General features: G+C 58.0%; 4 protein-coding genes and 3 non-coding genes across 7 annotated transcripts; 2 read left to right on the forward strand and 5 right to left on the reverse strand.

Moving 5' to 3' along the window:
• Positions 1-572: 572 nt before the first annotated feature.
• LMJF_17_0740 (conserved hypothetical protein) lies at positions 573-1631 on the reverse strand (the record flags this gene model as incomplete). Its single annotated transcript, XM_001682270.1, has 1 exon — positions 573-1631. One exon carries the CDS (start codon positions 1629-1631, stop codon positions 573-575), a length of 1059 nt encoding a protein of 352 aa, XP_001682322.1.
• A 703-nt stretch (positions 1632-2334) lies between these two features.
• Positions 2335-4311, reverse strand: LMJF_17_0730 (conserved hypothetical protein; the record flags this gene model as incomplete). Its single annotated transcript, XM_001682271.1, has 1 exon — positions 2335-4311. The coding sequence occupies one exon, from the start codon at positions 4309-4311 to the stop codon at positions 2335-2337; it is 1977 nt and encodes a 658-aa protein (XP_001682323.1).
• A 1141-nt stretch (positions 4312-5452) lies between these two features.
• Positions 5453-6844, reverse strand: LMJF_17_0733 (conserved hypothetical protein; the record flags this gene model as incomplete). The annotated part of the gene is made up of 1 exon (XM_001682272.1): positions 5453-6844. One exon carries the CDS (start codon positions 6842-6844, stop codon positions 5453-5455), a length of 1392 nt encoding a protein of 463 aa, XP_001682324.1.
• Positions 6845-12461: 5617 nt separating this feature from the next.
• LMJF_17_TRNAASP_01 lies at positions 12462-12533 on the reverse strand. The gene has a single exon. It is a non-coding gene; the product is annotated as a tRNA-Asp (tRNA).
• Positions 12534-12610: 77 nt separating this feature from the next.
• Positions 12611-12694, forward strand: LMJF_17_TRNASER_01. Its single transcript has one exon. It is a non-coding gene; the product is annotated as a tRNA-Ser (tRNA).
• A 58-nt stretch (positions 12695-12752) lies between these two features.
• Positions 12753-12825, forward strand: LMJF_17_TRNAALA_01. Its single transcript has one exon. It is a non-coding gene; the product is annotated as a tRNA-Ala (tRNA).
• A 912-nt stretch (positions 12826-13737) lies between these two features.
• LMJF_17_0790 (putative protein kinase) lies at positions 13738-15846 on the reverse strand (the record flags this gene model as incomplete). The annotated part of the gene is made up of 1 exon (XM_001682273.1): positions 13738-15846. The coding sequence occupies one exon, from the start codon at positions 15844-15846 to the stop codon at positions 13738-13740; it is 2109 nt and encodes a 702-aa protein (XP_001682325.1).
• Positions 15847-16022: the final 176 nt, after the last annotated feature.

Raw genomic sequence — 16022 nt, forward strand, 5'->3', positions numbered from 1 at the left:
TTTGCCGTATTCCAGGTGGAACGTCGGCGTGAGCTAGGGCACTCGATCGCCAAGCCCTCAACAAGGTCGCAGCTTCTGCATCCCGCCCTAGACGCACGCAAAAAAAAAAAGCTGAGCTTTCGTTTACATTGCTGTTTTCTCTTTTTTCTTCTTGTATGTCCTGCTGTTGGTAGCATGCTGTTGAGTGTCAAGCCCCGTTGATCTCTATGCAGCATTAATGCTAGCAGCGAGCAACACCAAGATACAGAGAGAGAAGCGCGCAATGACAGTCGAATCGAATGAGGGGCAGACGCAATAGGTGGAAACAACATGTCAAACGAAGCAGCAGCTTGTGGGTGTGTGGATGTGTCGGTGCGCAGAGAGTCCGGACAGGGATTCGATACCGTGCGGACATGGGAGAGAGTTCGTATATATTTTTCCCCTCTGGCGAAGTGCGGTAAAGAGAAAGGCACAAACCGAGATAAGCGAGGTGCGCCCGTTGCTGACGGGGGGCGATGAGTCGGGGTCAAGGGGTGTGAAACAGGAGAGCGCTCCTAAGCGATCACCTGGAGGGCGCCTTCCTCCCCCTCTCCCTATGCCTCTGAGAGTGCAACAGCTTTGAACGTGACTCCGCAGAAGATGGAGATAAGGAGGAGATAGGCAGCTACCAGCGCCGGCCGCGCTGCAGATAGCACACCGTTCCACTCGGCTACTATCGTTTGGCACACAACGTCGAGATGGTCTGCCTCACGTCCGCGGGCAGCGGCGCAAAGCTCCGATGCCGACACCCTTGTGAGAACTAATGTCTGCCAGACGCTCTTCAAACACACCACGACAACTAAGCCAGCCAGAGCTGTGGTACCGTGAGCCATAACCCTGCGCTGAAGAGTCGTCTGCGGCCTCAGAGGAGGTAGGTGTGGTGAGCATTTATCTGATTCGATCTCTGTCTCATCAGACGCGGGCACGTCGGCAGATCCGGGAGCCCCACCTGATCGCCCAGCCACTTTGGCAGCAACCATCGCAGCCAGCTTTTTGCACCCATCGGGCAGCTCCGTGTTCATCGCGGTCGCCAGGATGCGGCCCTTCACCCACACGCTCTTCAGGAACTGCACGTACCCGAACGCACGCATCGTCACCTCGGCCGACGCACCGCTGCCGGCCTGCGTGAAGGTCACAAGCGCCTCCACGCGGAATGCGTCACCAAACATCACACCGGGCACCTGGCTTGAGAACTGCACCGCGAGCGTCGGCACACCGCTCAGCTTGAAGAGAGCGTAGCGCTGGTACTCGATGTACGTGTACGGCTTCCCCATCATCGCCTTCACCAGCGTCGTGCACGTGAACTGGCGCTGGCCCCGGAACGCACCTCCATCCTTCGTTGGCCGCCACGGCTCCCACTTCTGGTCCGTGTCCTTCCGCTCTGTGTGGTAGTCTTCCAGCACAGCAGTGCCGTCGTCGAAGCACACGCCGAACACGTCGAGGACCCCCTTCCCCGTGCATAGCTTCACGGGTGTGATCAGCTCCTTCACGAAGCATGAGAAGTCGCTAAGCGCGCTGCCATAATCCGTCTCCACCTGCGAGAACGCGTCCATCGACGCCACAGCGGGCATCTTGCCTTCATCGTTTTCGCTCGTCGTTGTTTTGAACGCCATTCTCAATTCTAGAGGCAGGTGTATGCAGGAATCAATGTGGGCTGTGTCGCCGACATCATCAAGACAGGCGGAGGGAGGGCAATCGATTTGAAAATGCGTTTGCCCTCAACACTGGGATGTGCACAGTACCCCATTTGCAAAACACGACGAGGACATCAAACAGCAGCAAGAGGATAGCGGAGTAGACTTTAACGACGATAATTGGCATCAAGGGAGAAACGGCATTTAGTGGCAAGAAGAGAAAGACGACACAAGGATGGCATCCTTGCGACGCCCATCCACAGCGCCTTCTTCCCGCACTCGCTACGCCCGCGTGCCGTAAAGCCGCGCTGCAGACGGCACCTCTGGTGACTCAGCGTCACACGTACCTAAAAACTATACCGCGTCCCTTGAGTTCAATAATGTACGCAAGCAACAATGGAAGCAGTAAATGAGGGTTGAGGGGCCGTGGAGCAAAAGAGTCCGAAAAAAAAGCCCCCACCACCACCACCCCACCTCAGCGCATTATAGAGCTCACGGTCTGTATCAACCACCAGCGCCATAGAGACACCCCTTCGCGCAAACCGCTCGTAGGTGAAACATTGGCACTCTGTTTCCAAAACGGCGCCGCCCTTTTTGCTACGAGACAGGCACTAAGTAGCTGAGAGTCCCACTGATCCCAGCAACAGAAGGCCCGCTCGGTCTTCGCTCCTCGGCGTGCGGGTCAAAGGAATACAAACGCGGTGATGCCGATCTGAAAGCTCACAAAGCACACCACCGCAGTAACCACGGCAGTTATTGGTGACGTGAGAGACTGCAGCACGCCTCCCTGGGTGAAGGTCCCTATGGGGAAGAAACTCATGGTAAGGCAGAAAAAAAGCGAAACAGAAAAGCATACCGCAGAGAGAGCGAGAACGGTAACATTGGCGATGAACCCTTCCAACAGCCACACTTTGAAGAGCACAGGGACATATGGTTTGCACTCCGGCGACGACGGAGCTGCTGGGTCCCTGCCCTCTTTCCTCGCCTCGCTGTCACCTGCATTGGGTTGAGGCCCGCATCCGCTTTGATGATTTTCAAGCCGCTCGCAAATCATATTGGCAAGAGTCTTGCTCCCATCGGGCAGCTCCGTGTTCATCACGGTCGCCAGGATGCGGCCCTTCACCCACACGCTCTTCAGGAACTGCACGTACCCGAACGCACGCATCGTCACCTCGGCCGACGCACCGCTGCCGGCCTGCGTGAAGGTCACAAGCGCCTCCACGCGGAATGCGTCACCAAACATCACACCGGGCACCTGGCTTGAGAACTGCACCGCGAGCGTCGGCACACCGCTCAGCTTGAAGAGAGCGTAGCGCTGGTACTCGATGTACGTGTACGGCTTCCCCATCATCGCCTTCACCAGCGTCGTGCACGTGAACTGGCGCTGGCCCCGGAACGCACCTCCATCCTTCGTTGGCCGCCACGGCTCCCACTTCTGGTCCGTGTCCTTCCGCTCTGTGTGGTAGTCTTCCAGCACAGCAGTGCCGTCGTCGAAGCACACGCCGAACACGTCGAGGACCCCCTTCCCCGTGCATAGCTTCACGGGTGTGATCAGCTCCTTCACGAAGCATGAGAAGTCGCTAAGCGCGCTGCCATAATCCGTCTCCACCTGCGAGAACGCGTCCATCGACGCCACAGCGGGCATCTTGCCTTCATCGTTTTCGCTCGTCGTTGTTTTGAAGACAAGTGGGCCTGAGACCCCAGAGTATTCCGCCGTATCCTTCTGCTGGGCCTTTGAGGCTTGAAACGCGGACTCGATCACATTCAAGGCAGCATCGCGGCTCTTAAAGTTTGAGAAGCTCATCGAGACGCCAGATTTGAGCTGCACGTAAAAGCCATCGAGCAGAACAAGCTTCTGCTCCTTTTCGATTTTTTCCACGTCACAGAACCTGATCTCTATTCTTGACTCCATCATCGGAGAAACAAAGAGAATGAAGTTCTGAGTAACCCACATTTTTCCCAGCCGGCTGGCGCCAAATTGGTAGCAGCACGTGAACGAGTCGTTGACTGTTTCTGTCTGAGGAAGCGACGGAAAAAAACGCCGGAATTCTGGAATTGTAACGGGGCGGACGTCGTTGCTAGCTTCCGGTAGTCTATTTTTTCGATTTTGCAACGCGCTTCTCTCCTGCGACAACCCACTAGTGATCTGTTTTTCTACCGCAGCCGGAGTACCCACATGCGAAGCGGATAAGGAAGCGGTAACTCGGTCGCGCTCGGTACACACGTCGGAGTCTTGATTACCGTTTGTGCGCTGGTGATCGATGGGTGACAGGGGCTGTGAGTCGTGGGGCTGATTGTCTCTTGTCTCGGCACCACCGCGATTGGCGGCTGAGCTGGTTCGACTCGTAGAAGGGCTACTTGCAAGGCCAGCCGAGGACGAAGCGTCAGATTCAGGTTCAGGGTAAAGAGAGGTAGCCCTATCTGCAGCGTACTTCTCCCGAACAGACCACAGAGTCTTCAATAAGTTGTACATTTGGGTCACCCCCGTCGAGATGAAAGCTGTGAAATCGTGCTCCACTCGTCCCTTTGTGACTACGACAATGGTGTCGCAGACAAAGCTCGTCTTCCTCTCCAATGTAAGCACATTTTCCAAGAGAATAATGACAGGCTCTTCAATGAACGACGATGTGAAGCAAATCCGCAAAGGTGTCACGTACATCCTCCCCATCCGCACAAGTCTCCGACGTATCAGGCCACAGTTGCACGACTGAACTAGTTTTTCACGCAGGTTTATCTCTGGAAATAGCTGATGAAAAAATTGTTCTTCAGGGCTGCGTGTCGTGATTAACTGCGCCTTTACATCGGGAGCCACAGAGTTGGGCATTCTTGTGCCTTCTGTAATGACACGCTGTCAGAGAGAGAGAGAGAGAGAGAGAGAGAGTGAGTGATGTGAGAAAGAAGCCAGTGAGCTTATTTGAGCTTTTTTGCCTCAGAAGAAACCAAACGAAAGAGGGTAAGCTAAGAAAGAAGTAGCCAGAATCTAGGACATTTACAAGGAGAGGACAAAGTCCCACGATTGCGCACTGAAGCGACTCAACGCTCAGACCCTAAACCGCACAGTATACACAGCTCGCCGCTGAAATAATGATTATTCCGATCCGCAGCTAAGCCACCAAAAAAAAAATGGATTTGTACACCAAGCACATGACAAGAATACCAACACTGAGAAGACCAACATTTTTTCAACGTGTCCATTCGGCCGTAGAGCATGAGGTCCCACCCCACTCTCGAGCCTCCGACCCTGCCACAGGCTACCCATCGCGTGGCGCGAGGCAGCCGTAGACACACGCCGGCGCAGCACTGCGCCAGCTCAGGCATCGCAGCACGGCATCTGCCTCGAGCCCTCCCCACCCAGCCGCCTCGCAGTGCCGCCCCACACCCGCTCCCCCATCGTGCCGGCGGCCGCGTGGTGCGTCTCCCGCGGCGGCGCAGGCTCCCTCCACGAGTGGGCAGCGATGGCGGGGTGGGATGTGTTCGAGTCGCGCTGGCGCCTCGTCAGTCGTATGGGTGGTGCAGGCGTGCTCGCTGCCTCGGGTTGCTCCGACGCCACGCCGTCGAGGGTGCGGCCGTCGGCATCGGTGGCGATGAGACGCCCCGACTTCGCTGCAGCGCAGGCGCGCGACCCTGTGACCGCCGCAAGTGGCTCCGGCATCCCGCAGGGATAGAGGGACTGCCTGGCCTCCTCACACAGTGGGGGTGCTGGACCCTAAGATGCCACACACTGAGGTGTTCTCCGTCAGCAGAACTAGAAGAGCAAGACCAAAAAAAAAAAACATCGAAGAAGCTTACTAACTAGTAACCTAATGCTCCTTCACTTCCACCAACGCAACATCGTACACATTAGGCCCCGGTGGCTTCGAGTCCCTCAGCCTTTCGACATAGTTTCGAAGATAACGTTTGCCTTCTTCATTTTTCCCCATCACAGCATACCCATGATGCATCGGTGTTGCCCACAAGCTGCCGGATATAAACTCTACAAGCTGCGTTGAAAGATTCGGCTTGTCTAACCATATGTCGTAATGCGGTCCTTCCGACTCATTTAAGTACAAAGCTGTCACCTTCGCCTTGGTGATCTGTTCAATAAGGTGCGCAATGCAGAGAGGCGGAACGTCCACGCTGACATTGCGCATTGTTACATCCGGCTGGCGCGACGAGAGTCGCCCGTACAAGGTCCTTAGCGTGCACCTTGCACAGGCGTAGTTAAACAGCTCGAGCTCAACAGTCTTGAGACCCTTGGGGTGAATGGAGAACGAGTGTGCAAACAAATTTGTGCTCGATTTCCTCGGCACCATCGGAGAAGGAGTTATGACTTCCTTTCCATCAACAGTCATAGCTGACCACGACCCTGGGTGAATAGCAACTTCGTTCTCAGCGGCTACTACAGGAGTTACCGTGACCTCGGGATGCGGGCTCCATGGTTTCGCGTAAGCGGACAGCGAATCTTTCCCGGTCGTGGTCTCCTTTTTTACCGCCGGTGCTGGAGGAAGTGCAGGTGAAACATACGGTATATGGCCAGCATTCACGGGGGCTGTTGGCGACAGGTGTGCGATAGGAACAAATGGCTGCGGGTTCCACTGGCCAATTTTAATCGAGAGCCCGTTGGCTTCACCAACCAAAGTTGCTTGTAGTGCCGGATCGCTAAGGGACACAGGGGAGAATGGCTTTGCGTCGATATTGAAAGCAGCCTTTTGCGGCTTTCGGGGAGTGCTGGGCGAGGTGGTTTCCGTCTTTGGGCTCTCAGCAGTCAACACGGCACCGCTTGTACTTGCTTCCTTATCAGGCAACTCGTCGGTAACCTTTCCGGGAGCGGCTGTGGGAGCTTCTGCAGAAGCCTCGGCAGGAATCGGGTCAGCCTTTGCACCCACTATAACTGGGTGTTCCTCTTTCACCTCCTCACTTGCAGCAGTGGGAACGGCCTCTTCAGCAGGAGGAATCGTCTCGAGGGTCTCCTCACTCGCGTCTTGTACGAGGGTAGTCCCTACAGGTCCAGTTTCCGAATCGGTATTTTCTTCCTTTACGTCAATCGCAGTGATGCAGTCAGTAGCAGCACTTTCAGCCTTGGCGCTTTCCACAACTGCCTTCTCGACTTTTTCAGCACCCGGCGCAGAATCAGACATCTTTTTCAATGCAGACTTCTTACCGACGGTAGAAATTATGTTAGAGATATAGTTTGTGCGTTTATGCACCTTCATTCAGTGTCAAAAGAAAGAATTGAGGGGAAAAGGAAATACAGGTGTGCATCTTCGAGAATTTCTACTCGACCGACAAGATATCATCACAAATATTCCGAGGTGTCGGAACTCGCAAGCCTCCAGCATTGTGTGCCTGCTGCTATATTCCGGAGCCTGTGGCCGAATCCTCCCAAACATTATTACCAAACCTATTCGGAAACATCTCCGTCTGCAACACTGCAGGATTGCTCCTTAGCAGAACTTGACATCGTGCGGCAGAAACGATGTCCCTTCTACAGCCACTAAAAGCACATCGATGATATTCCTGGAAAAATCTCGCTCTTGAAAAAAAACTCCTCCAACATTCACTAACCCGCGTTCGGAACACAGCACACCCGCGCCTCCGACTACGTTTTCATTCCTTCCCGAACAGTTCGCTCCCGTATCCCATTCTTAAATACTCTTTCTCTTGCCACATCCCCAAAAACACTGAATACAACATGCAGACCATCGTGGCATCTCAGGGTCCAGCACCCCCACTGTGTGAGGAGGCCAGGCAGTCCCTCTATCCCTGCGGGATGCCGGAGCCACTTGCGGCGGTCACAGGGTCGCGCGCCTGCGCTGCAGCGAAGTCGGGGCGTCTCATCGCCACCGATGCCGACGGCCGCACCCTCGACGGCGTGGCGTCGGAGCAACCCGAGGCAGCGAGCACGCCTGCACCACCCATACGACTGACGAGGCGCCAGCGCGACTCGAACACATCCCACCCCGCCATCGCTGCCCACTCGTGGAGGGAGCCTGCGCCGCCGCGGGAGACGCACCACGCGGCCGCCGGCACGATGGGGGAGCGGGTGTGGGGCGGCACGGCGAGGCGGCTGGGTGGGGAGGGCTCGAGGCAGATGCCGTGCTGCGATGCCTGAGCTGGCGCAGTGCTGCGCCGGCGTGTGTCTACGGCTGCCTCGCGCCACGCGATGGGTGGCCTGTGGCGGGGTCGGAGGCTCGAGAGTGGAGTGGAACCTCACGTCATGTAAAGAAATGGATATTTGACCCGAAAAACGTAAACCTAGTGTCTCAAAGGAGCAAAAAAAAATTCTTTCCCCGCCCATGACTCAGTAATGGCGACTACACGCACCCTTGTTGCACACCGACGTGAAAACCATTTCTTTCCTTGGCCAAAAGAGCCGCTGAACAGCAAAGCTATGTGGACATTTGACTTTTCGAGTGCTATTCGCCGGTCGGAGTGGAGCACATGCGCGATGATCGACAAAACAAAACCGGCCCTTTGCCGTTCATTGTACTTCACTGCGACAACAGAACCCCCCCCCCCCTTCAACCAAAGCAAATTCGCATGCTGAAAGCAGCCCCACCATCAACACACTTGCTTCACCTGACTTCCCCCCCCCTCCGGAATTCATACACACATGACCATCGCCACGCTGCACACTCAACTGCCACTCCTTTCACCTTCCGATCGACCCTGCTGACGAGGATTGCGGCGCAACGTCAGGGTCCAGCACCCCCACTGTGTGAGGAGGTCAGGCAGTCCCTCTATCCCTGCGGGATGCCGGAGCCACTTGCGGCGGTCACAGGGTCGCGCGCCTGCGCTGCAGCGAAGTCGGGGCGTCTCATCGCCACCGATGCCGACGGCCGCACCCTCGACGGCGTGGCGTCGGAGCAGCCCGAGACAGCGAGCACGCCTGCACCACCCATACGACTGACGAGGCGCCAGCGCGACTCGAACACATCCCACCCCGCCATCGCTGCCCACTCGTGGAGGGAGCCTGCGCCGCCGCGGGAGACGCACCACGCGGCCGCCGGCACGATGGGGGAGCGGGTGTGGGGCGGCACGGCGAGGCGGCTGGGTGGGGAGGGCTCGAGGCAGATGCCGTGCTGCGATGCCTGAGCTGGCGCAGTGCTGCGCCGGCGTGTGTCTACGGCTGCCTCGCGCCACGCGATGGGTGGCCTGCGGCGGGGTCGGAGGCTCGAGAGTGGGGTGGGATTTCGCGCTTCACGGCCTAATTGGCTGGCAAAAAGGAAAAGGAGAACCCACCCCGCTCGATATATTTTTTAGAGAAAACCGTTAGAGTCACTTTCCGGAAAACAGACGGTCGAGCCGCGATTCAATTATTCAAAAGTTGCTTCAAGTTCTGTTGTTTCGTGGCTGCCGGGGGGATAAATTCGGATGATTTTTTTTCTAAGCGAGGCTGGTTGAGTATCTCGTTCTTCTGGAGGCTGGTGAAAATGACTTGGGCAACAGAAAAGAGGATCACGAACAGATAAAAGGTCGTGAGGTCGTCAAAAAAGTAAGCTTCTTTGGCGCGAGTTTCGCAATTTGAAGGAATATGTGCTGCGACAGTTTTATCTTTGGCTATTTTTATGGCCCCGCCTTGTGTTTTTCTTGTGTCGCCGGGGCCCCCAATTCCAACTCCAGGTGCTGCTAAGTACAAGCGCCGGCGCCAGCAATCACACAATATCTGGAAAGATCAGCCGAAAGAAACCCAAACCTACCTTTTGGTGTCTGTCAGATATAGTGTTCTGTGGGAAATGAGGAGGTAACGAAAGCAGCGGGTGACTTTAGAGACGATCGGGATGCAAGCGTCTTATTTTCCTGTTTTCCAAGCAAACTTTGGCGAACAGACCCGGTGTTGTTAGATAAAAAGGCCAACACGGGCTTCTTTTAACGATTGTACAACGACGATGCCGGCGGCACGCCTCTAACGATAAACAAATCACTCGTGTCGCTTTTCTTGGCCGGGGAACCTTAGAAATGTGCTCAAAAAACCAAAGAAAGCTGTCGGGCCGGCATCCAACGCAAAGAATGTGTGAATGGTGGCCGTTTGCGGAATCGTTCCTGCCTTATTTTTTCTTTTGGCAGCCGCCTGTTCTCATGCTGTGCCGCACGCCTTCCGGCTTTAAGCGAATATACATGGATTCGCTAAATATGAAATAACTTTTACCAGGCGCATGTGTGGGGACACGGGCGCTTTTCAAGCGGCGCCAGGTTGTCTCCACTACCGTACCTTGGGGGCACCCGCTGTCAAAAAAAACTTTGGCCTTGCATAGCGTCGATAAAAGCACCAGGCGCCGCTGGGGAGTCGCCAAAAGTGACGACCAGCGCCGCGTTGCGGAGAGCTCCGTTAACCAGGGGCCAAACAGCCCACGAAACGCCCTTTATCTGTTCAAGCCCCCGAGAGGGAAGCACAGCCCCTGTCTTCACGTTGCCGGGTGCGTCGGCGACAACCGGCGAAAAACGACCGAACGGCCTAATGCCGGGTCAGCAAGGTCGCGGTTTTTTATTAGCGGCGAAAAGCGGCGGGTGAACGCGGTAGTGGTTTTTTAGCCTTGCGAAGCGACAGCGTGGGAATGACGACAAACGCCAGCCGCACTCGGGGTTCTTTTTTTCTTGCCCGGGAACCCCCTTAAAGAGGTTTGTTTGGGGCCCTACGACTAAGGAGATCCTTGCTGCGGGTGAAGGCGCCGGTGCCATTCCGGCTGCCGCCCCCAGAACCCCTGCATTTCCAAAGGGGGCGGGGCATGCACGCAGATGGCCCACGGCCGCCCCTTTGTTTAGACAAGACCGCGCCGCAAACCGCTCCCGGCGGCGGTGCGCGGGGACACCAGCACGGCCCGGGGGCCCGCTTAGCCTTTGGGGGCACGGGTGTGGCTTAGGGGGTCGCCTTTTGTGGCGGCAGGTTTTGCCAGCTGCTAGGGAAGATTAGAAAAACGCCCCCCGGACGCCTCAAAGGCAAAAGCTTGAGCAGGAGGGTCAAAAGCATTTGGGCATCGTACATGAAAAAAGACGGTGTGGCTTTTGGGGATCCGGGTGGGCCGGGCTTTGCGGCCGGCGCCTGAAAAACGCGTGGGGCTCGCTCGGCCTAAAAAGGGGGGGGTGCGGGCCCCAAAAAGGGCCGCCCCGCCGGCCCGCGGTTTACGCGGCCGGCCATCCGAGGGGACAGCCAAAAGGAGCCTGGAAATGCCGGGGGGGGGCCAAGGTCTACTTTCGCAGAAGATCTGGGATGGGCGCTGCGCAGTATTGGGGGGTTTGGGTTTTCCTTGTCTCTCGGGTGGTTTCTTGTTCTGGAAGGTGGGGTTCGCGAACATCACCCCGCCTTGCAAGCGCAAGCCCACACACCCCACGCCGCAAAAAAACCCGAAAACAGAACATTTTTTGTTTTCGGAAGTGGGTTTTTTCGGCATGGCGTTATTGTGCGGGCTCTGTTTTCCCGGCGCCTTAAGGGTCGATCCATGGGTGGGCTGGTGTGTGTTCTTCAGCCTGTTCTTGCGAGCGGGGGGCCCAGGCGGGCGTCGCGGAAAAAATCGAAGATAGGGGGGATGTGGCTTTATCGACGAGGCTGGGTGAAAATGGTGGTGGCCCGATGGCGGGGGCCTGTCGCGCGCCCCGCTGCTCGGTGGAACCACAAAAGCCACCCTGAAAAAATGAAAAGAGGGGAAAGGACAAAAAAGCGAACAGCGGCGCCGGCGGCATCACGAAAAACCCGCCCGCTTCGAAAAAAGGAAGCGGGGCCCCCTCAGGTGGGGCCCGGCGCTGCGGGGGCGCGTCTGCCACCGGGGTCACCGTTCGGTTTGCTGACGGCGGACGCCTTCAAAGGGCCGGAAAGACCGAAAAGGGTCGGCCCGCCGCTGCCTGCCCGGTTCTCGCGCATGGGAACCGGGTTTTCGCTCACAAGGAGGCGTTTTGAGCCCCTTACAGAAGCAAAACGGTGTTTTTGATGCTGGGGACATGTGTTTGGGCTTTTTCTGGCGGCCAGGTGTGTGCAAAAGAAAATGTGGAAACTATCCCGTGCGAAGCGCCTTTATAGACTATGGTCAGGTCCATTTTCGAAACAAACAACGACCCCGCACCGGAGAATCGGAGGCGCAGTGTGCGTAAACCAAGCATACAAGCAATGATTTTTTTCATGTAGCGGCGGCCATCTGCCCCTGCTGTAGGCGCTAGCTTGGGGGCCCTTTGCGTTTGTGTGTGTGTATAGGGGGGAAGGGGGACTTTCTCCCCCGGAAAAGTTGCGCGTCATCTTCATAGAAAGCAGCGTGTCCGTTGTTTCCTCGTTTCGCCGCCTCTTTTTCGGTGAATGTGTTGTTGTTGAGCTGCTTTATTAGCGCTCTTTGTTAGTGTTTTTTTTTTGCCTCTGTACGGGTGGTGCTCGTCCCTGATCCAGGGCGGGGCTCTTGACTTCCAGCTGTGGAAAAGACCGACGGGTAAGCTTGGGTTTCGGGGGGGGGGGTCGGCGCAAGGAAGGGGATTCGAGGAGGCAGGAGGGTGGGATTTCTTCTCCACATGGGGCAGAAGTCTTTCAGAAAACTCGGTTTCATAAATATACCGAGAAAGCCGTCATTTCAACGGGGCTGGGTTTGGGATTTCCGTGTGCGACTGGGGCAGCTTTGCGGGACTCCTATGTTTAAGGTGCTGATGCGCGGTTAAGGCTTTATCCTCGGTCACGGTGGGGTCCATCCTCCGGTGTGTTTATCCCACACATAAAAGAAAAAGGCATGCATGGGGTAAGGATTTTTGTGAAAGCAGTGGGGTTTCGGTTTTCCAGAAAGGGCAGGGATCAGACAAAGCGAGTTGCTTTCATCGGGTTGGCTTGGGCGCCATACTTCCCGGGCTTCGGGCAAAAAGCTTCCCGGCCGGGAATTGAACCCGGGTCACCCGCGTGACAGGCGGGTATACTAACCACTATACTACCGAGAACTCAGTGGGAAGCGCTCAATACTAGAAATTGTTTGCTGCTTTGATGGGTTTTAGCTTTACCGAACCCACGACCTGGAGCAAATGTGGCCGAGTGGTTAAGGCGCCTGCCTGCTAAGCAGGTGTGATCTCACGCGAAGGTTCGAACCCTTCCGTTTGCGACACTTTTCCGAAACCTGTCGGCACTACTCCGAAGATTTTCTGAAGCGCGTATTTTTCTGTGGGGATGTAGCTCAGATGGTAGAGCGACCGCTTAGCATGCGGTAGGTATTGGGATCGATACCCAACTTCTCCAACTTTTGTGTGGAGCCGGCGATGTAGAGAGGGGAGAAGATCCAAGCGTGTCTGCCTAGTTAGCCGAGTTGCATTTCTGTGCGCGTCATCCAGATTTTATTTCTTCGTTGCCTCTTGCTGGTAGGCGCACTCATCATGATTTGCAAGCATGTGCTCTCACTGAATTTCTTCAGGTGCGCGTTCGCGCCAGGGTGTAGGCCATGCAGTCGATATGTCTGAGCGTGTATCAAAACCAAAACAGCTTCTAATGCAATCTTTTTTTTTGTCCATTCGGCCCCACACAGCATGAGGTCCCACCCCACTCTCGAGCCTCCGACCCTGCCACAGGCCACCCATCGCGTGGCGCAAGGCAGCCGTAGACACACGCCGGCGCAGCACTGCGCCAGCTCAGGCATCGCAGCACGGCATCTGCCTCGAGCCCTCCCCACCCAGCCGCCTCGCCGTGCCGCCCCACACCCGCTCCCCCATCGTGCCGGCGGCCGCGTGGTGCGTCTCCCGCGGCAGCGCAGGCTCCCCCCACGAGTGGGCAGCGATGGCGGGGTGGGATGTGTTCGAGTCGCGCTGGCGCCTCGTCGTCAGTCGTATGGGTGGTGCAGGCGTGCTCGCCGCCTCGGGTTGCTCCGACGCCACGCCGTCGAGGGTGCGGCCGTCGGCATCGGTGGCGATGAGACGCCCCGACTTCGCTGCAGCGCAGGCGCGCGACCCTGTGACCGCCGCAAGTGGCTCCGGCATTCCGCAGGGATAGAGGGACTGCCTGGCCTCCTCACACAGTGGGGGTGCTGGACCCTGCGATGCCGCGCACGGAGGTCACCCCAGCTATCAGGGTTCTAATGCAATCTATCGAAAACAAAGAGGGGAGTGTGGGTACCACTATCCCCCGCGAGACACACGAACGCGCGAGTGGGCTGGTCCTCTACAGGCAGTGATCGCGGATGACCTGGTACAGTACGCTCTTGGTGTTTCGCAGCCGCTCCGCCGCTTCTTCCCACTCTGTGGCCACCGAGTTCAGCGGCATCGTGCGACGGCGGCCCGACGGCGTCGTGTAGGTCACCACGCGCCACTCCGAGCTCAGGATGATCTCAGCGCCGTCCTCGAAGCACACCTGCACCGTCTTGTTCGACAGCCGAAACACGAGCGCGCCGTCCACGCGCAGCCAGCGCTTTACGTACACAAAGTCACTGGACGTGTGCGGGTCGGTGCAGCGTGGCGGCGCCGCCGGCAGGAAGGGTGAGCACGCGACCACCGGCACCTTGTCCGGCGAGCTCTGCACGCGGCCGAGGTAGGTCTTGAAGTACTTGGTCAGTGTCACCTTCTTCTCCAGCTCCGGTGGGTAGTTGTGCATGCTGAACACGTGCCGCTCGTCCTTCGCGAAGAGCCCTGTGCTGCCGTCGCGCGCCGGCATCTCGATCTTGACGCGCGCGTGATACTCCACACGGTCCGTAATGGGCTCCCACACGATTTTGGTGGAGTCGTTGAAGTGCGCGCCGGTTTGGCCGGTGCTGAGGCGGTACGCCATGCCGTACTTGGACGAGAAGTCCGCGCACTGCGTAACCCACACCGGCGGCGGCGGCGCCTCGTTGTCAGCAGCGTCGTCGGCGGCCGCGTCGCCGCACAGGGTCTGGTGCAGGCGGTCGTGCAGCGCCGTCAGCTGCTGCTTCTCGTCCTCGTCAGCGTTGGCGTCGTTTCGGAGCTGCTGCGGAGATGAAGCGGGGCAGCGGCCCGAGAGCGGCACCGCTGCCGTCCCAGGGGCACTGCGTGGCGTCTCGTTGCGCGCGTGCGCACAGATGCCGGGGAGCGTCGGCGCCGGTGCGGGCTGCTGCTGTTGCCTGAGGTTCGCAAGGTGGCGCGGCGACGTCGGCGCGCCGGGCGGCGGCGGCACGTTGGCGTTGATGGGTCGCAGCACCTCGCGTTGTGCCGGGGCACCTAACAGCTCCTTACCATACGGCGCCGGCGGTGGGTAATGCATGTCCACCGCCGACGCGCGGCGTGCGCTGCGTGTGGTTATGGTTGCTGCTGCTGCTGATGCGGTCGTCGTCGTCGCGGGCGCGGCGGGGCCAGGCACCGGCAGGCCGAAGGACGCGAACGATGCCGGCGGCGTCAGCGGTGGCGGCGGTGACGACGAGAAGAAGGAGTGCTGGCGGATGTCCATCAGCGTGGGGCGGTGGGCCGGGCTGCTCTGCAGGATCTGAGTGATAAGGTCGCGCGCGTTGTCTGGTACGTTGGCGGGGAAGTCGTAGCGGCACTGGCGGATGCGCTTGTATGTAGACTCCACGTCCTCCATCTGGAACGGAGGCTGACCCACCAGCAGTGTGTAGAGGATGACGCCGAGCGACCACGTGTCCACCTCGTAGCTGTGACCGTGGCTCTTGTGGTCGATGATCTCGGGTGCAATGTAGTTGGGCGTTCCACAGATGGTGCGCTTGCGCTCGCCGTCGTACTGCAGCTCCGCGGCGAGGCCGAAGTCGCCGATCTTGACGTTGAGCTCTCTGTCCAGCATAATGTTGCCGGGCTTCAGGTCGCGGTGGATGACGCACTCACTGTGCATGTACTGCAGCGCCGACAGGCACTGCAGCATCACGTACTGTGTCTCCGCCACGCTGAAGCGGCGCACTTTGAGTAGGTCCATCAGCGTCCCGTGGTCACACTTCTCCAAGAGCATGTACACGTAGTAGCGGTCGCGGAACGTGCGAAGGAACTCGACGACGTGCTTGTGCTTCATGCGGCGGTGGATGCTGATTTCACTGTGCAGCTTCTGCAGCGTCTTGGGCTTCTCCAGCGACGCACGGTTAACGGCCTTGAGCGCGTAGGTGCCAGTCTCGTCTGACACCTCGTAGCACTTGGCGAAGCCGCCGCGGCCGAGCACGCGACCGCACTGGAAGCGATGCAGCCTGCCGCTGGAGTCCATCTCGTAGATACTGCTGCCAGGCTGGAACGTCGGCTTCGGTAACTCCGACGTGGACGCGGGTGCGTCAGCGGCGAAGGTGGGGCCGGTGCGGACACCGACGCGCTGCAGGCGCTCCATGGCGGCGACGTGGGGGTGCGGGTGAAGGGGTAGAGAAAATGCAGGGGAGAAGCGGAGGCGTCTAGGGGCCCGGGAAGGGCTTGCGTGTCTGCATGCGTTGATCTATAAGTGGTGGTTGCCGTGTGCAAGTGTGCTTTTGTGCAGGCGGTAGGCGGGTTGGCAGTGGGGTTGCGTGC

This window comes from Leishmania major, chromosome 17, assembly GCF_000002725.2.
Source record: "Leishmania major strain Friedlin complete genome, chromosome 17".
Classification (NCBI taxonomy): Eukaryota; Euglenozoa; class Kinetoplastea; order Trypanosomatida; family Trypanosomatidae; genus Leishmania; species Leishmania major.